General features: G+C 37.6%; 1 protein-coding gene across 1 annotated transcript in view; it reads left to right on the top strand.

Moving 5' to 3' along the window:
* ppme1 (protein phosphatase methylesterase 1) overlaps window positions 1–19,701 on the top strand; it is a 58,760-nt gene extending 39,059 nt beyond the window's left edge. The window contains exons 8-14 of the mRNA XM_078545207.1: window positions 2,850–2,915; window positions 10,547–10,697; window positions 11,764–11,875; window positions 11,985–12,029; window positions 12,481–12,545; window positions 13,222–13,289; window positions 16,748–19,701. Coding sequence (XP_078401333.1) covers window positions 2,850–2,915; window positions 10,547–10,697; window positions 11,764–11,875; window positions 11,985–12,029; window positions 12,481–12,545; window positions 13,222–13,289; window positions 16,748–16,766 — 526 coding nt within the window. The 3' untranslated portion in view covers window positions 16,767–19,701. The remainder of the gene's footprint in view (window positions 1–2,849; window positions 2,916–10,546; window positions 10,698–11,763; window positions 11,876–11,984; window positions 12,030–12,480; window positions 12,546–13,221; window positions 13,290–16,747) is intronic.
* The last annotated feature ends 726 nt before the right edge of the window (window positions 19,702–20,427 follow it).

The following is a 20,427-nucleotide window of genomic DNA, read 5'->3' as shown; positions in this document are numbered from 1 at the left end:
GGGTGATTTGACACCCATAGGACCTGTCATTCAGACAGATGACAATGTTGTTAAGAACCTCTGTCTGGTTTCTTCACTGAGACTTCTCTGGAGACCAATGTAGAAGTCGTATGTAGAACCCCTGGAGATGTATGTACCTGCTGTATGAGACAATGAAAAATGTGCATGCTGTAGTGAGCAACAACACTAAATGCATAATGACATGTTATATGCATTATGCAATTTTTGTTGGGCTCCATTGGTGGAACAGGTTGGTGCCCCAGTCACCCGACTCTACAATTATGAAAACCACCAGCTTGCCTCTACCCTGCTTGGGCATGTCAGTCTTTGGTGTTTCCTTCACTCTTTTGAAGGCCTGTTTATGGCTGACATTTTTTCCTTTGGTCCTTGGGCTGAATCCAAGTACCACCCTGTGTGAGAGTTCTCTGGTGACTGCTTCTGAAGTTCATCTGCTAATCCTGAGATGTATATGTGAAACATAAAATGGACATACTTTACAAAACCTCCTGTATTCACCAAGAATTTTTTAAAAATTGAGTATAGAAAACTTGTCCTGAATTCATTCTAGTTTTTCCTCTCAATTTTGGGCTGCTCATCATTATAGGGTCCCAGATTTCTACATTGACTTGGACTTCAGCTGAATCTCAGACTTGTCCAGGTCTACATATATGAAGGACAGTTTGAATAAAGCTTATCATATTCGAGTTACCTCGTATTGTAAAAAAAAATCTTGTAAGTAACAAAAGCCAAATACTGTGGATGCTACAAATCTGAAATAAAAACAGAAAATGCTAGAAATGCTTGGCAGTTCTGGCAGCATCTGTAGAGAGAGTGGAAAAAAAGTTCTGACAGTAGGCCATCAACCTGAAATGTTGACTCCACAGATGTTTCTTGACCTGCTGGGTATTTCCAGCATTTTCTGTTATACATTATCAGTTACTTTCCTATGTTGAGTCTAGGAAAGGACTATCATAGCTGTTGAAATTAAATTTGATGTAATTTGATTTTTTTTCATTAAACTTGATTGTCCTGAGATAATCAAAGCAGAAAAACTCTAAGAAAAGCTATAGACATGCAAAAAAAGTATTTAGTACAGTTAGATCATTTCTTTACAAAAGATATTTTTTAACATTGTAGCTGCATTGCTTTTTTTCTAAAGCAAAGAAAATAAGACGCCTTCAAATTGGAGACGTGTCATACAATTTTTGAGCTTTATATCTATATTCTAAGTCTAATGAAGAAATGTATGATGCAATTACAAGTAGTTTGTGTGTATGCACATATGCAACATTGAGGAATTTTGCCTGCTGTACAAGAATATATAGTGATCTAAAACTGTTAACACATTCTAAATAAGACTTACAGGCTCCATTGAAAATATAGTGTTTCTTCAGGCTTTGTTTCTGTTTTTTGTCATGTGGTGGCTTTAACACCATGTGAAAATACATCTGGAAAATATAGCTTAGCATGACTGTTTCCTGAAGAACTATTGATGCTACTAATAATAGTACAAGACTTGCTGCACTCTAGTTTTAGAATGTGACTTCAAACTTGAATTGAGCACAGTGTTGAGCAATGGCATCAGATTTGTCACATCTCATTTTTTTGGGGCTGATTTCTCTGAAAACATCAAGCCGCTGATTTTTAAAACTTGGATATTTAAGCAGTTTATTAGAGTGTTAGAAATAGTAGAAATAGATTAGGAGTCAAAATAATAAATATAGAATGGTGAGAGGAGACGGAAAATAGAAAGATTTAAGGTGCTTTGCATTCTGTGTATAAAAAATTGGAATATTTTATTTTTGTTGTATAAAACTAATATATAAATCAGAATAAAGCTGCCATTATTGGAGTATGTTAGTGTATTGGTTATGTTACTGAATTAAAATTTCGGAGAATGTGAGCTTAAATGGCAGTTTAAGAATTTTAATTTTGATTTTTAAGTTTTTTTTAAAAATCCAGAAATAAAAAGCCAGTATCAGTAAAGGTGAATCCAACAGATTGTCATGAAAACCCATGGGTTCAGTATTGTCCTTTAGGAATGAAATCTGCCATCCTTGCTCTAAATGGTCTCTATGTAACTCCAGCCTCCCATGAGAGTGGTTCACTCATAAATGCCATTTGAAGCGGCCAAACAAGCTATTCCGTTCAGGGCAACTAGGGATACTTCTAATCTTGTCAAGTAATATGCACAAAATAGCACTTATTTTAGCAGCTCTGAAATTTAAGAGATCTCAAAATTTCTCAGAATGAGTTGATGGCCCTTCCCCAGATCCTATCCTCAATTTCCTCCCCTCCTCAGAAAATGGTGATTCATGCTTGACATACAATTCCATCAAGACAGCACCTTACCCAAGTGTTCAAACATGAAGTTGGACAGTGAATATCAGAGATGATTTATGAGGATGATAGCTGAGGCCGGTCCCACTTTACAAAAGATCCCTAAAAGGTGCATATTCTCCAATCGGAGGTATATCAGTAGCAGCAACTCTTGCTAATTTTTCCCTCCTTAGTCTGGGGATGCTTAAACTATGTATAGTGGTCCCATTCGCCTCGTTGAGACCAGTTAGCTCAAAATAGATTAATCTTCTTTGACTTGTATAGGCCAGTACCAGCACATTTGTGTGTCTTCAGAAAACATTATCCCTGCTTCCTTCATGTTTAATGGTCACATCGATGCTGTGTTTATTTTTTTGGTAAACCCCTATTTATCCAATTCTGTTCCTTCTATGTTGTTTTGGGAATAATCCAAAGCACTTGACTGATAAATATGATAAGCTGATGGTGTATATGTGACTCATCTTAAATAAGAACTGCTCGATTCAGGTTTCCACTTTTTTTTTTTGCAGCGTGAAAAGTGGTCAGATACGAAATATAGAATCAGCAAAAGTCTCCATGGTTGGTCAAATAAAACTGTAAGTTTTTTTTCGTGATTCCTTATTAACATAGTCTCTGTATTAGCAGAAAAGTAAATTTGTCTTTTCATTAACAAACTTTGATTCTGTGTGGTATTTTGAGTCTCTTTAACTTGTTATATAGAATTCTATATTTAGTTTCTTCAGGTAATTGATATTTGCCATATCAACTTGAGTTTACATATAACCTTGAATGTAGAAAAAAAGTCTTGAGACATTTCATAGAAACATAGGAAAAAATTGATGTTAAGGCAAATGTATGGGTCCTTGGCGGCTGTGGAAAGATTTAAACATAAGAATGAAAATTTTAATTTTTAGACATTGGAGCACCAGGAGACAGAGCAGATTAGGAAGGTGAAGGGTGATGGACTAGTGGGATTTGGTTTGGCATAGAATAAGGGCAGCTGAGTTGGATAAGCTGAAATTTACAGATGGGAGGCCATTGGAAGTCAAAATTAGAGGTGACAAAGGCATGGATGAGGGCTGAAGTTGATTTTGAGGCAGAGGCAGGTGACGTTAAAGAGGTGGAAGTGGGCAGTTTGTGAGATGGATAGGATTTGGGTCGCTAGCTCAATGCAAGTGCAAATACAACACAGATTGTGAGTAGAACACAGTTAACGTTTCGAGTCCGCATGACTCTTCAACAGAACTAAGGAAAAATAGAAAAGAGGTGAAATATAAGCTGGTTTAAAGGGGGGTGGGATAGAGGGCCAGTGATAGGTGGAGATAACCAAAAGATGTCATAGAAAAAAGGACAAAGAGGTGTTGAAGATGGTGATATTATCTAAGGAATGTGATAATAGGTGACATTAAGGGTAGAAAGCAGGATGAGCAAGGTACAGATAGCCCTAGTGGGGGTGGGGTGGGGGGAAGGGATCGAAATAGGCTAAAAGGTTGAGATAAAACAATGGACGGAAATACATTTAAAAATAATGGAAATAGGTGGGAAAAGAAAAATCTATATAAATTATTGGAAAAAAGGGGGATCGGAAAGGGGGTGGGGATGGAGGAGAGAGTTCATGATCTAAAATTGTGAATAGTCTGATTTAATTGAGACAGTGTCTGGGGAGGGGGGGTGGAGTCTCTGGAGAGGGTACGAATTTTGTGATGCAGTTTAAGACAATTGCTTCAGTTGTCTTCCCCATGTTTAACTGCAGCTCATCTACTAACATTAAACACAAATCAGAAGGCATAGAGGCAGTGGAGGGGACAAGAGAGGAGGAGGGGAAAGGTATAGCTGAATGTCATATAGCAGCAGGACCCCATCTTGGCAGATGCTGTTGCTAAGGACGTATATAGATGTGGAAGTAATTATTTGTATACTGAAATGTTCATACTTGTGCAATTTTTAAAATTATTTTATACTGAAAATAGAACATAACAGTCCAACTAACTAGGGAGTGCAGTAGAGTTGTTGGAGGAGAATGGTGTGATTGACAATGTCAAAGACTGCAGAGAGTTGAAGAGGGAGAATATACCACATTCAGAATATTACTCATTAATTTGTGTAGGGCTGTTTTGGTACTGTGAAAGTTGTGGAAACCTGATTGAAGGGATTTTGTGGAAGAGCTGAGCACTAATATGGGAGACAACAATAAGTGCATGGAGATTGAAGATGGGATACTAGTTTGCAAGGAGAAAGGAATCGAGTGGAGGAGAGTGGGTTGGGGACTGGGTTAAGAAGGCAGTTGGTAATGTATTGAAGAAGCAAGGGATTATCTTTGTTCTCTCGGGTGATTCTAGAGCCCTACTTCTCGATTTAGTACTTTGTGCCACTATTTTCATAACATTTCTTAAAATGGCTTCTCATTAGTCACCAAATTCATAAATATAATGGGCCAACTTCTGTTGTTTTAGTGCTCCAAATCAGTACTCTAATGGGGTAATAGAAGCCCAGAAATCCCGCAGAACTCAGTTCAGGCAGATCTCAGTTTCTGATTCAACTTGAGAAAGTGTCCAGTATCTTCTGGTTTGTTGTATTATGTCTGAAACTCCTGTCTGATGGTTTGTAACTAGTTGCTATGAAATGTATAGGAGTGCTCTGGGTGGCATTCCCATTAGATTTATTAACCTATCACTCACCCCTCTTTCCAGTTCACCACAATGAAACAATTGAGATTATCTTGTGTGGTGTCTGTAACTCCTATTCATCATTTTTTGATCCAGTTGATTCCTATGAAACAAAGAAACAGAAAATTTAAAGCTCAGAACATAAGAAGTAGGAATAGAACACATGGCCCATCGAGTCTGCTCCACTATTCAATCCGATCATGGCTGATCTTGGGCTTCCCATTTCCCTTGATTGCCTGAGAGACCAAACAATGGCCTATCCCAGCCTTGAATATATTCAATGATGGAGCATCCACAAACCTCTGGGGTAAAGAATTCCAAAGATACACAACCCTTTGAGTGAAGAAATTTCTTTTCATTTCAGTCCTAAATGATCAACCCCTTAACCCAAGATTGTGTCCCCGTGTTTTAGATTTCTCAACCAACGGAACAATCTCTCAGCACCTACCCTAGGCTGCAATGAGATTCGCCTCTCATTCTTCTAAACTTCCAAGCCCAATTTACTCAGCCTCTCATCATTAGACAGCCCAATCATCCCAGGGATCAATTTAGTGAACATACGCTGTACTGCCTCCAATGCAAGTATATCCTTTCTTAAATGTGGAGACCAAAACTGCACACACTACTCCAAATGCGGTCTGACCAAAACCCTGTACAACTGTAGCAAGATTTATTTATTCCAGTACTCCAATCCCCTTGTAATAAAGGCCAACATGCCATTTGCATTCCTTATTGCTTGCTGCACCTGCATGCCAACTTTCTGCGTTCCTTGTACCCAAGCACACCCAAGTCTCTTTGAACACTTACAAGTTTCTTATCTTGTAAAAAAAAAAATTTGCTTTTTGCATCCTTCCCCAGCTTACCTTTCTACTTAGTTTGGTATCGTCAGCAAATTTAGATACATTATTCTGTCTCTTCATCTAATTCATTAATATAGATTGTAAATAGCTAAGGCCAGAGCACTGATTCTTGCAGCACTCCATTATTCACTGTCTGCCTACTTATACAAAAAAAAAATCCCTGTTCATGCCCACTCTGTTTTCTATCTGTTAACCAATCCTCTATCCATGCTAATATATTATTCACAACTCCATGAGTCCTTATTTTCCCGGTTGACTTTTTTTGCGCGCCTTTTGGAAATCCAGGTATACTACATCTGTTGGTTCCCCCTTATCTACCTACTAATTACATCCTCAAAAAACTAAGAAATTTGTCAAACAGGATTTCCCTTTAGTAACACCATGTTGACTTGTTCTAATCATTCTATGTATTTCTAAGTGCATTGTTAAGACTTCTGTTATGGCACAGCGGATGGTAAAGGCTGAGCTGCTCAAATCCCAGAGCTCCCCTAATTAATCTGACTCCCAGTTATACCTCCGGTAAGACAACAGTAAAAACAAATAAATTTCAACAGACCCAGGCAAAGCACACAATACCCTGGACAGTGATATTCACAGTGAGTTTTCTTAGCTTTGGTTCCTGTAGACAGCAACTTTATACCTTGAGGCTAGAGTCTTTTCGCACTTGTTAGATCGTAGAATGCCTTCTGCTTACACATATCCCCATCTCCCTTTATACATGTTTCTCCCTTTTTAATGTAAATCCCATTGTTCCGATATGTCTTTGCAACTTTACTTTTTCCATAATATGAATCTTTCACAGCACTCATATTATCAGTAATCTTTGGGAAAAATAAACACACTGTTTGGCTTAGCCTCTGTTGGCTAGGTGTAACACCTTACTATCCCTTTGAAATTCACTATTCTGGTTTATGTAAAAATGCAAATGTTCTTCACACCTCACATTCTAAAACTTCAGCCATGTTTACGTATTTAGCATTTCAAACCTAGCTTCTCTTTTGATAACTCAAAAGCTCCAGACTAGCTGTCCGCAATTCAGCTAAAACTCCCACACACACAACCTCACACAGAGAAACTAACCCAAACCCCACTATTAACCTACCTTTACAATAACTCACGATATTATGAAAATTATTATATTTTCATGACACTTCCTTAATTATATTCCAACATTTTCCCAACAACTGATGTTAAGCTAACTGGCCTGTAGTGCACTGTTTTCTCTCTCCCTCCTTTCTTGAAAAGTGGTGTAACATTTCCAACTTCCAATCTAGTGCGACTGTTCATGAATCTAAGAAACTTTGGAAAATCATAGCTAACCCATCCACAATCTCTGCAGCTCTCACATTTAGGACCTGAGGGTGTAGGCCATCTGGTCCCAGGGATTTGTCAGATTTTAGCCCCTTAAGTTTCTCCAATACTTTATCTCTGCTGATATTAATTTTTAGCCCCTAGGTTATTGTCTATTTCTGATGTGGAACTTGTGTCATCTTCTACCGTGAAGACAGACAAAATATTTCTTGAATGTTTCTACCATTTCCTTGTTCTGCATGATAATTTCTCCTGTCTCTGCTTCTCAGGGACCAATGTTTACTTTAGCTACTCTTTTCCTCTTTATATACTTATGAAGACTCTTACAATCTGTTTTTATATTTCTGGCTAGTTTACTCTCATATTCTGCTTTTTCCCTTTTTATCAACTTTTTGGTGGCCCTCTGCTGGTTTCTAAAACGCTCCCAATCTCAGACTTACTACTTTGATTTTTTGCAACATTGTAAGCCTCTTCTTTTAACCTAATACTGTCCTTACCTTCCTGAGTGAGCCATGGATGGGTCGATCTTATTGAGTTTTTGTTCTACAGTGGCATGTATTTTTGTTGAACATTTTGAATTGTTTCTTTCAATGTTTCCCACTGTTCATTTACCTCCATACTTTTTTGCTTATTTACCTAATTAACCTTAGCCAGTTCTCATCGCATACCTATGTAATTGGCTTTAAGTTTGATTTTTGTTTGCGATTGGAATATGTCACTTTTCAACTTAACATGGAATTGAATGGTATCGTGGTCACTATTTCCCAGTGGATCTTTTACTATGACTCACTAATTAACCCTGTTTCATTACACAATACTAGGTCAAAGATAGTTTTATCCCTAGTCAATTCCACTATGTATTGCACCAAGAAACTGTCATGAAAACATTCTACAACCTTATCTTCTAAACCATTCTTGCCAATTTGATTGTCCCAGTCTATATGAAGATTAAGGTCCCCCACAATTATTACATTTCCTTTGTTAGCAGCTCCAATAATTCCTTGTTTAATGCTCTGCCCAACTATATAACTACTGTTAGGGGGCCTGTAAACTACTCCCACCAGCGTTTTCTGACTCTTGCTATTCCTGATTCTACTTCATGATTTCAGAGGCCAGATCCTTTCACACTAATGTCCTTTTGCCATCCTTTACTATAAGGGCTACCCCACCTCCTTTGCCATTCTGTCTTTCCAAAATATTGTGTATCCAGGGATATTTATTTCCCAACCTTGATCACCTTGTAACCATGTTTCTGTAATGGCGATGTGATCTAAATCATTTACCTTTATTTGTGCCACTAATTCATCTATCTTATTGCAAATGCTTTGTGCATTCAGATAAAGAACCTTTAATTTGATTATTTTATTTCTATTCCCTATTATTCACTGATGTACACTTATTTTGGTAAACTCTGCCCCTTCCTGTCCCGCTCTGCTTGTCTTTATCCATATCACTAAACTATTCTGATACCTCGACCTTACTCTTTGGATTCCTAGGTCTCCCTTCACCTGAACCCACCCCTCCTGTTAGTTTAAAGCCGTAGTTATGCGATTGGCCAGGATACTGGTTCCAGTCTAGTTCAAGTGGAGCCCATCCCAAAGGCATTGCTCATTCTTCCCTGAATGCTGATGCCAGTGCCCCATGAACCAAAACCCCTTTGTCCCACACCAATCTTTGAACCACTTGTTTAATTCTCTAATCTGTTTAACCCTATGCCATTTGGCTTGTGGCTAGGTAACAATCCAGAGATGATTACCTTGGATGTTCTGCATTTTAATTTGGACCTTAACTCCTCAAATTCTCTTAGCATAACATCATTCCTGGTTCTACCTATGTCATTGGTTCCCACATGGACTACGACAACTGGATCCTCCTTCTCCCATTCCAAGTTTCTCTCCAGCTGCGAGGAGATATCCTTAACCCTGACAACGGGCAGGCAACACAACCTTCGGAGCTCCCTAACGCAGCTGCAGAGAACAGTATCTATCCCGCTGACTATACTGTCTCCTATCATTACCATATTCCATTTTGCTGCACCCACTTGAATGGTGCCATGGTCAGTCCGCTCATCCACCTTGCAGTCATTCTCCTCATCCACACTGGCAAGCACCTCATAACTGGACAAAGCCAATGCCTGAGGCTCCTCCATCACTACATGCTGGGTCCCCATACCTCCCTGCCTAGCAGTCACACCCTCCTGTCCCTGACCAGTGACCAACTCTAAAGTTCTACCTATCTTAAGGGGTGAGAGCACCTGGAATAAAGTGTCCAGATAACTTTCCCACTCCCTGATGCAGCACAGCATCTGCAGCTCTGCCTCCAGCCTAAGGAGACCATTTGGCTGTGTGTGTCTGTGCCCACTGAGAAACAGCTATCCAGCCTAATCCCACTTTCCAGGTTTTAGCCTGTAGCTCTTCAGGTTATAGCACTTAGTGTTTGTCCAATTTTTAAAAAATGTAATTAGGCTTTGTACAAACTGGTTTCCTTACATAAATTTTCCATCTACTGTAGACATTCTGTCAAGTTTGGCATCGGTTGTTGCTTCCATAGGTGGATTCCATATCCTTTAAAGCCAGGAATTTAGCTCTTACCATCCAATATGTAGTGATATAATAACATTATCTGGGGCCATAGCAGTAATCACAGTTTTAAATGAACTTGGTACTAATGTGTGTGCTTTTCCTCTCTTCTGAAAGGTGAACTGATGGACTTTAGTGAGATAAAGCCCTTGAGGGTGAGAAAACACTAATCTGGTTTAATGTACAAATTTCATATAATTGACTGGAATAGTATATCCTGAATTTTAACTTATTTCATAATACACAATCCAAGTAAACATTCAACAGTGACTCTAAATGGGCTGGTGCACACTCTTCAAACTAGTACCCTTTTCTCTGTGACTGGTTGGTCCTATTCTTCTCAGAGAGATCTTTGTTCCTCTCATGTTATCTTCCCTTTTACAGCTCAAGTCAAAAGCCTCTCCAGCCTGTATTTTTCTCTTTTGGCTACAGAAGAAACCAGCAGCTTGATCTCTGACCTTCCTAACAGACAATAGGGCTGCCAATAAACTGACTACCACCTCAAAGGTGGGATTCCCACAGAAGTTAATTCCTGCTGCTCCCAAATGAATTGGGCAATCTCAATAATAATAGATGTAGATGATCACTGGGATGGTAAACAAATTTCCATTGTTTCAAGCAATCTGGATAGATGCTTCATCTGGATTCTAAGTCCATGTCTTCCAATTCTGCTGTTCTGTGAATTTGACCCATTAAATTTAGTTTACAATTGGATTTGTAATAAAATTTTAAACAAGAATCTTGCATAGGGAAATAATCGAAAATCCAGAGAAGTTGCATTCTTGCCCATTTTGAATTGTTTCCCTTGCAGTTGTGAGGATGATATCAACAATCCAGGGAGCTCCCAATCTGTTGTGGACACTGCTATTCACGAAGAGGAGGAAGAGGAAGACGAAGGAGGAACGGTAAAGAAGGAAAAAGAACCTGAGCCGAGTAAAAAAATCAAAGAAAGTAAAACTGAGGTAAGCAATCAGCTATTGAATTTAAGTGAAAATGTGTCACTGTCTATTCACTTGTTTTTTAATTCTTGTATTCCTGAAAATATCTTTTACTCCCGATGGACCTAAAGGTATTCCTGTTCTTAAAGTTGCATGCTTTTACATTTTTCTTGAAATTAGAAGTACCCAGTAATGTAATCAACTCCTAAAATCCACATTTTAAATTCTGTTTGTTTTCAAAATGTTAAAATGTCAAGCTTGCTAAACGTATTTAAGTGAAAGTTATTGTTGAACTGTTTTTCTGACCACGTGGTTTTTGCACTGTATCATATATTTAACTTTAGTAACATTCACCAAAGGTTCAGGTTTGATTCCTGATCTCATTGATTTAACACAATTGATTTCTCTTTTAAATAATTTAACTGATCCTGCATAATCCTACAGTTTGAGCCTAAATTCCAGGTGATCAGAGTCATACTTTTGTGTCTTTTTGAGTGTATTTTGTTCCCCCACTCCTCTTTCTGCCAACTTCTTTCATTCAACCCTCCAGACCCTCTGAAGACATTAAAACTTTACTGGGTACATTATTGCATGGTAATGCAGTAGTTATGGTACTGTACTGTATCATCATTTCCTCAATGAAAGTACAGCACCAGCACCTACCAAGTTATTTTTTAACCAGCTCCAGTGCACCTTCATAGAAACAAATTCATACAGCACAGATGGAGGCCATTCAGCCTGTCATGTCAGCTCGTTGAATAAGTTATTCAATTATTCCCAATCCCACACCCTTTCCCCATAGCCCTATAAATTGCTCCTTTGGTGAATCATGTTAAACAATAGTATCTTAACATGCAATACCTATAAGCAGAAAATGCAAGACTACCTGAACAACCTCTAAATTATATAGTTTCCTTTGCAAAAATGGTGTACCCTATGTACCCCTCGTGTACACTATCTGAAAGCTCAATACTTTTGCTATGTTATGGTTTGATGGATTATTTCTGTTCCTTCCTCCGTCAAGGTTAAAAATTCTAGGCTGTTCTACAATTGGTTAATTGTGTAATTTTTTTAATGTTTATCATTTCAGTACACATGGCGTATTGAGCTGTCCAAAACTGAGAAATACTGGGAGGGGTGGTTCAAAGGACTATCCAACCTCTTTCTCAGCTGCCCAATCCCCAAACTACTATTACTAGCAGGTACAATTTATTCTTAATCTAACTACTGTTCCTTTTTGAAAACTGTTTAAAAATCTCCTGTTATCTAATTTCAATCATCCATATAATACTGCATTTTTTTCTGTTGTAGGTGTTGACAGATTAGATCGAGATCTTACAATTGGTCAAATGCAAGGTAGTAATATTAACTTCTCATGTCTTTAATTTTCAGCTAGTTTATGTTGTACAGTCTTGGCGAGGGTTATTTAAGTAACATGTGACTCTTCAGTCTGTTTTTTATCTGCATTGTAAATTCCACATTTAAAAACTCTGCTTTCAATGAAACTTGTTGCACAGTATTTTCATCTCCATACTTTTGACGCTGGGTAAACAGTATACCTCGCTAGTTCCGTCATCAATTATTTTTGATACTGATTTGCAACTTCACTCATGAAAGACTTGATCAAAATATAACAATTCCTTTGTCTGAGAGGGGGGTGGAAAAGAGAAGCATGAAATGGTATTCTAGAGTTTTTAAGTTTCTGGATGCAGAAAGAAGCTGTTGCAATTATTAAAAAAAAACTATTTTCAAATGACAATGATGAGCTCACTAATGTGATTATGATTCCTGTATGTATATCTTTTAGGAAAATTTCAGATGCAAGTTCTTCCACAATGTGGCCATGCTGTACATGAAGATGCCCCAGACAAAGTAAGCATGAGACTTTTCCCAGAGAATCTCTTTGATTTAGTTATGGCATTCAACTTTCAATAAATTCTGAACCTGAAATTCATAGAGTTGGAATTAAACTTAGAGTGACCAATTCCCAGCAATAAAAGAGTGTTTTGAGGCCTTGCTGGCTTAATAAGCAAAAGAATGTCACTATAATCTGGCAACTTTATCAACCAAAATAATCCATTGAGTTTATTTTAGTAGTTGATAATTTTACATAAACAGTGTAGAATTGAAAAATTTGTTCTAACTTATTTTTAATGTTTGAATAACAAACATTTTGTGATATCATGGGAAATTTTAGCAAGCTTTGCACGACCAATCAAAATTGATAATCTATAAATACTACAAACCTGTCATAAAAACAAAAATTGCTGTTGGTATCTTCAAAGAGAAAAGGCATTTCAGATGTAAGGCCTTCCTCAAAACTGACAGACCTGTTGTGCATTTCCAATATTTTCTGGTCGTTATTTGTGTGAAGTTTTAAATAATTCCAGGCTGTAGGTGAAATTTGTTTAATTTCTTCAAACTATATTTAGTCTTTAGAAATTTAGACACTAATGCAGTGGTTGAATATCCTTGTCATATCTAGAGAACATATCTAATTTTTATTTATTTTGAATCAATTATATATCAACTTTAATTTTTTTTCTAGGTGGCAGAGGCGGTTGCAACGTTCATGGTTCGCAATAAGTTTACAGAATCAAAGGGTGAAATCCAAAGGTAAGGTATATGTTATACTGCATAAAATATTGGAACAATAGATTACCAAGCCTGTACTTTTTTCTCCACTTAAGCCACCTAGTCTAATCCTCCTGTCCTGTTCGCTCTCCTTACCGTTAATTTCCATATTTCAAAGAAATTACTCTCTTATTCAACAACCAACATCTGTGTAAAGCATTCTGCTTTTAATTTTTCCTTTTTATTTTTTTTTAATGATTATTTTAATCTTGTGCCTGCTCCCATCTGACCAACTTGATCATCACTCTTCAAAATCTTGAAGATGTCTAGAAGGTCACCCCACCCCACCCAACTTTTCTACACTAGTGTTTTTTAAAGGACCCAATTTCTTAGTTTTTGCTCATTACGATACCCTCTCATCTATAGTATATTACAAAGAATCTACACTGTATTTTTACCATTGCTTTTATATTCTTTCTATAATCAGGTGTCCAAAACTGTATAAAAACACTATTAAACCTTTTGGTTTGTATGTACATATTACTGAAAATACAAATTGTATACATACGTTCAGTTGTAATGTGAAGTAATATTTAAGTTAGAATAATTCCAGTTCCCCACAGCATATTATTTTGAATTTTCTTTCTTTTTTTTCTCCCTGCCCACATTTACATGTGCGTGGATGATTTTATATAGATTGGACTAAACACATAGAAGCTACTGCCTCAACCCATGACTATGAATAAAAATAGCACATGCTTTCAGTAGAACCGTAGAGTAAACCAAAAGGGTTCCAACAACTTCCTGAACTAATTTCACAATTGCAAATCTATAAGGGAGATGGTGGCTAAATGGTAATGTCACTGGACTAGTAATACAGAGGCCCAGGCTAATGCTGTGGGGACATGGGTTCAAATCCCACTATGCCAACTGGTGGAATTTAAATTCAATTAATAAATCAGAAATATAAAGCTAGTCTCAGTAATGGTGATCATGAAATTACCATTGATTGTCATAAAGACTCATCTAGTTCACTAATGTCCTTTAGGGATGGAAATCTGACATCCTTATCTGATCTGGCCTACACGTGATTCCAGACCCACAGCAATGTGGTTGACTCTTAAATGTCCTCCGAACTGTTCAGCTCAGGCAATTAGAGATGGGCAACAGATGCAGGCTTTGCCAGCAACACCCACAAATAAAAACAGAGCAGAATAAAAAAATACAGTTCTGTTGGTAGTACTCAGGATTTACAAGTTGATATTGAAACGGTCCTAAAGCCAGAGTAAGAAAATTTTAAGAATGGCAATCAGGGAACCTGTTGGCTAACATTTTGTTTTTTCAAAGTAAACTGAAATTTCTACCTGATCACTGAGGTAACCTAGTAAAGCTTTAAATAATGTAGCATTATGATCCTGGACCAGACCCCCAATGTTGGTACAATCAGTTAGGGACTAGGAACTTTTTATTTAAAGTAGACAAAGCTTGCAATTCAAGACACTTACTAAGAGAATAAAGCCACAAGATTCCATGGGTTTTGAATAAAATGAACTACAATGCAAGGTCAAAAAGATAAAACCACTTACAATATCTATCTTATAATATGAGGCACTCGTGAATTAACAGGCAAACTGTGGTTGAACACAACATTGTACAATAAATAGCAAATGCGACCAAGACCGATCCCATGGATTCTTCACAACCCACCCAGATGTCAGTAAACACCGAGTCAACCAATCCCTTTGAAACTCAGATTCCCTCATGATGGACTCCAAACTTTTTCACTTTCGAAGACCAAGCCTCTGAATTTCCTCAAAGCTGCTCCAACTTGAAGAGCCTTAATGACTGCACCCTGGGTTTTTCTGCACCCAGAAACTTAAACTCTCTAGAATACCATTTCATACTTCTTCTCTTTTCCTCCCTCTCAGACAAAGGAATTGTAATGAATGACCCAGGGTTTCATTCTCATCTCCCAAGACTCCATTCCCCTGGATTTCCAAGTCTGCACTCCAGCCTCAACTTACTGGCACAATTGCCTCTCTTTTAATAGCCAGCTAGCTTCACTGGGCTGGCACTGCCCTGGATTTCACCAAGCTATAAATGGCTCCCAGGACTTCTCCTGAGCCCTAACTGCATGGAAGTATCAAATGGCTCCTGGGACTTCTCCTGAGCTCCAGCTACAGTGCCAGCTAACAGCAACATTTTTGCTGTCTGGAACCTGCTAACAGAAGCACTTTTTGGTATGGGCTTTTCCTCTGCTGCAGAACACTCACTACTCCTTAAAACACATAGATAAACTGAAACCCTAGAACTTCCATAAGTTCCACCAATCTCCATGATGACATAGCCTTCCAGGGTTCACTGAATGCTTTTAAATTAATTGCAGCTGTAACTCCCAAAACAAAACAACTCTTTGGACTGCATTTCTTTACACCTCATCTCCAATTCTCCAGCTAAGTCACAGCCCACCATATGATCTTGCATTTCTAGCTGATCTTGCGTTTCTATCCCTTAAGTCAACATGGCCCCAGTCTTAAGTGTACTAGTCCAGAAGCTGTTTTAGTTGCATTAATCCCGTTTGTACAGTTAAACTTTAATCTTCCCAGAACTAAAAATTACCTAAAATATTAACATGAAACATGAACCAGGTATTTATAACAGTAGGCTTGAAAGCCTGCATTATTCAACCTTAACCAATATCACTCTATAAGTTACCAGTTTCCGTGGTCTCAGAAGCATTCAAACCATCATATTCTGTGAAGTACTTAGACTAGATGTAAACCTTATGTAGGAACACCTATGCTGTTCCAAATACAGCTGTGATTGGTAGGGGTTAGAGAGAGTTCCTGCAAGGTCTGCAAAGAACGACTGTGCAAAGGAACTTAACTGACTGACTAGCATATCTGTTTAACCCTTATAGCAACCTATTTCCAATCTCCCATTCTTCAAGCTGACTTTGACATCTCTACTGCTGCTGTTTTTTTTTAAAAATCTCCCTGTGAATAAATTTGCTTGTTAATTCAGTCATGTCCAAAAGTGTCTGTTATAAACTTTATTACTTGATTTTTCAAGTGACTTGCATTGTGGGAATCCTACATAAATTGAAAAAACAGGCCTTTTCTTTGCCTAGAACATGCTGTCCCAGGTTATTTTTAGCATGGGTCACATTCCCTCATTAAAAATGTGATGGTGCTTACTTATGGGAACTGACTTTTGGGTTATCCATCAGACAAGAAACTGGTGAGTGCTCCAAACATAGCTCCAAGACTGGATTAACTAGTCTGGCCTACTGATTTTGTGCTGCACCATTATTCAATAGAAATACAAATAAATCTGAGGATCTTGGGAGTGTGCAAAATGAACTATACCCAGGATAAGCTGTATATAGGTAGTATATATGCTGACCAGAAAAATTATTCACTGTTTGCTTATATCACTTCACAGTAAACTTAAGAACAGGTTCTCCATGTATTTTATGTACTTTTTTTTGTTTGTTTCAGCACTTACCCCAATTTTTAATAGACCCACCAGCCTTCAAACTCAACTTCGACTATATAAAGATCCATCAGGGGCCACTGTGATGTATCCACGTATCGTCATCTGCCTAATCTGAGTAATACAGTGAAGCTTGAATGACAGAACTTCATAAGCCTACTTCACCCCACTGTTAGCCTGCATCATTCATTGAACCTGTCATCGTGGGCACTACAGAATGACTGAAAAGTGCAACCTGTTTCTGATTCAAACATTAAAACAATTAAAGGGGATTGCTTACTCGGAAAGTGTTTTCTTTTTTTGCACATGTTCTACTACAGAACCTGGAAGTGTTTTTGTATTGTGCTAATTGCTTAGGAGTTAAAATGTGCTCTGGAACTGAATGTGTTTTGTGATACCAATAATTTCTGTGGTTAAATCTAGGTCTGTTTTGGAACTGGGTTAGGTGACCCTTTACAAAAAAAAGTCAAAGGAGAAAAAATGAGAACAAATATGCAGGACACGCAACCAAGTATATCAAGTTTCTGGATTTGTTACCATCAAAATACTAACACTCCCAACTTTATATATGTACTGAGACTTAACCTAATTTAAACTGACGTCAAAGTGTGCTTCTGGGATCAAACTTTATTGGCCTTAACCATTGGCAAACAAATGATTTTGCACTTATTTTGTGACGAGGTAAAATGTTTTTATTTTATCCAATCTGTAATCCAAATTCTTTATAGATAAAGATCAGTGTTTTGGACCGTAGTTACATATAAATACTATTGTTCTAAGATATTAGCTGATGAAAGACATAGGCAGTAAGAGAGAAATTATACTGCAGTCTGCTGCTAGCTGTGATTCACATTCTTGCCCACCAGGAAAGATCCCTGAAGGTGTGGTTATTAATTTTGAGTGAGGAGCTGCAGCAACCAATTTCACACACCATTTTAAAAAAACTCCATGCTGTATTTCTAAAAGTGTCTAGTAGATCCAATAGACATGCCTGAGCACTTTTTAAATCCAGCTTCATACTGAAGTGGATATATCTTTCATTTAATGTGAAGTGTAAGTGGTGTGACAAAGCCAGGAGGCGATCTGAAACTGCTTGTCTTTAATGCGCAAAATTGCTATACATCAATATGAAAGTGGCAGTAAAACTGCAAAAGGCAAAATACTGCAGATACTGAAAATCTGAAATATAAACAGAAAATAGTAGAAACACTCAACAGGTCAGGCAACATCTGTAGAGGGAGAGAGTTAACATTTCAGGTCTGTGGTCTTTTGAACTTTGTATAATTGCAGTCTTCTATGTTCCTCACTGTGACCATTTATTGTTGCAGAGAATGGCAATCAGTAACAAAAAGCAATTGAAAAAGAGATTAAATTTGAGAGATTACTAAAACTGTCTGGACTTGTATATCTGAATAATTATGATACATAATCTTTTTTAAAAAGGAACGGTGAGACAGGATGAAGGATTGGGAGATGATTTTTAGGCAGCCATTTCCTGTAACCAAATTCTTGTTCCCCTCACCTGCCCATCCCCCAGAAGTGTGTCAGCAGTCAAATTGAAAGCTATAACTTAGGAGTGTCCAGGGCACGTGCCTAAAATAGATATTGGGCTCCTTGGTTGTATTAATCACAACCCTAGTGGCTACTCTAAGACCCTGCAAGTTTAGCAGAAACATGGGCTTTGCATCATCAGTTTTTCCAGGTATACTGTAGCCTGACAGCTGCCCTTAAACACATATTCTGACATTAAACCAATTCTTGATCAGGAGTAACTGCAGACCTCCAGTATCTCACTCATGTAACTTTTATGCAATTTAAACCTCCACTTGATACACTAATCTGTTGCTCCTACTTATATTTTGGGGTATATTTTCCTCTAATTGCTGGCAGAGATAATGGTTAAATAGAAAGCTGGTTTGCCCCTCGTCATAAGATACCTACAGTTGAGAGAGGCCACTTGACCAACTTTAGCACTTTCATCCAGAGGCATCCTACAGGAGCTAATTGGTTCTCGAATAATTCCAGGATTTTCACCTCTACTATTGTTTCTGGAAGTTTATTCTATATATTTAGTCTGATGAAAGGTCCTTGACCTGGAACATTAACTCTTTTTCTCTTTCTCCCCTCAGGCTACCTAACCTTTGTTTTCAGTCCATATATATTTATTACTCTGTGGGTAATGTCAAACTTCCTGCTATCAGTTCTAGTTGTCTCATTACTAGACTTACTTGAGCCCCCTTGTATTCATGCAGTTTACTTTGAACTTATTTTTTCCATACTGTTAACTACCTTGTATGCCTTTAGACTTTGCAGACTTAAAAGGAAACTTCAGTATTTTTTTTGAAGGAAAACATGCCCCAGTGTGTTTTCAGCCAAATGATGGTACAAATGATATTTTTATTGAAAGGAAAGAAAGATTATATTTTAGATTTGAAAATTCAACAGTTAATAAACAGGCTGACCTCTGTGAGGAAATGGTGGCTTAAAAATTGTAAAAGCAAGTTTTATTTTTTTTTAAAGTTTTTCAGAATTCGGCCCAAGTAGGGCGTTCTCCAGACAAAATATAGTGGATGCTAGATATCTGAATTTAAAAATAGAAAATGCTGGAATTACATAGGTCAGGCAGCATCTGTGGAGTGAGAAACAATTGATGAAAGCTCATCGACCTGAAACATTAACTTTGGTTTCTTCCACCATTGGCGCTGCCTGCCTGCTGAGTACTTCCAGGGTTTTCTCCATATTAGATGCAGTACATTTTGATTTGACTTACCGAAACAAACTGCCCTGGAACATTTTTTTCTTTGCTTAATTTTTACAATTTATTTTGAAGCACTGTTGTTAACCCTTGCTTGTAACGTTTTGGGTGCAGTTAGATTTTTATTGTAACATCATTGCGGATCCACAGTGGCAGGATTTCAGGCTAAATCCCAAACCTGTTATTAAATATCTGCTGGCTTAATTTGATGACTGGTCTTTTGTTCAAGCTTGCAAGTCTACCTGATTAACTCCTTCATTTAAGGATGATTCACTAACAATAAATTCGCTTACAAGGTGAGCAAAATTGAAATTCATTTAGCAACTCCAAATTTGGTACAAAGTTTGGAACTTTTCCAGTGCTGTGATATCACTTTCAGAGATGCACCAGGTAAAAGCTTAAAGCCCATGCTCGCTCTCCTGTAAACATAATCACTCCTTCCGAGTGTGGATGGAAGTCCAAAGTAGCAAAGCAAAGAAAGCCACAGCCTGCTTAACTTAAAAAGAATTAATACAGGACATATGTAAGGTGCTTAAGTTGTTCAAGTGTGACTGCTAAAATATTCCCTGGCTTCAGGAACTGCTATGACATTAAAAGAAATACAAACGGACAAATATCTCCAGAGTAAACTTAGATTTCTTTAATAAAGTGTATAGAAAGAGGTGAGTGCAAGAAGGCGAGTTTTTAAATACATAAATTATTTTGGTGGCACTTGATGCTACGTGCTTAACTCATTGCTCCTTAAAGTGTATGAACAGATTTGCTACTAGATTCTAGAGGGCAAGTAGGAGTTTAGCACTTGATGAGAGTAAAATATACACAAATATTTTGATCATAGAGAACTTAAAAACTAATCTAATAATATGGGGTGAAGCCATTTTGAAACTGGACACAGAAGTTCCCAAACAAACTTGAAATAAGTTGATTTAT

Source organism: Cetorhinus maximus, chromosome 7 (genome assembly GCF_964194155.1).
Source record: "Cetorhinus maximus chromosome 7, sCetMax3.hap1.1, whole genome shotgun sequence".
NCBI lineage: Eukaryota > Metazoa > Chordata > Chondrichthyes > Lamniformes > Cetorhinidae > Cetorhinus > Cetorhinus maximus.
The sequence above is the reverse complement of the archived record's forward strand: the minus strand, read 5'-3'. Positions and strand labels throughout refer to the sequence as shown.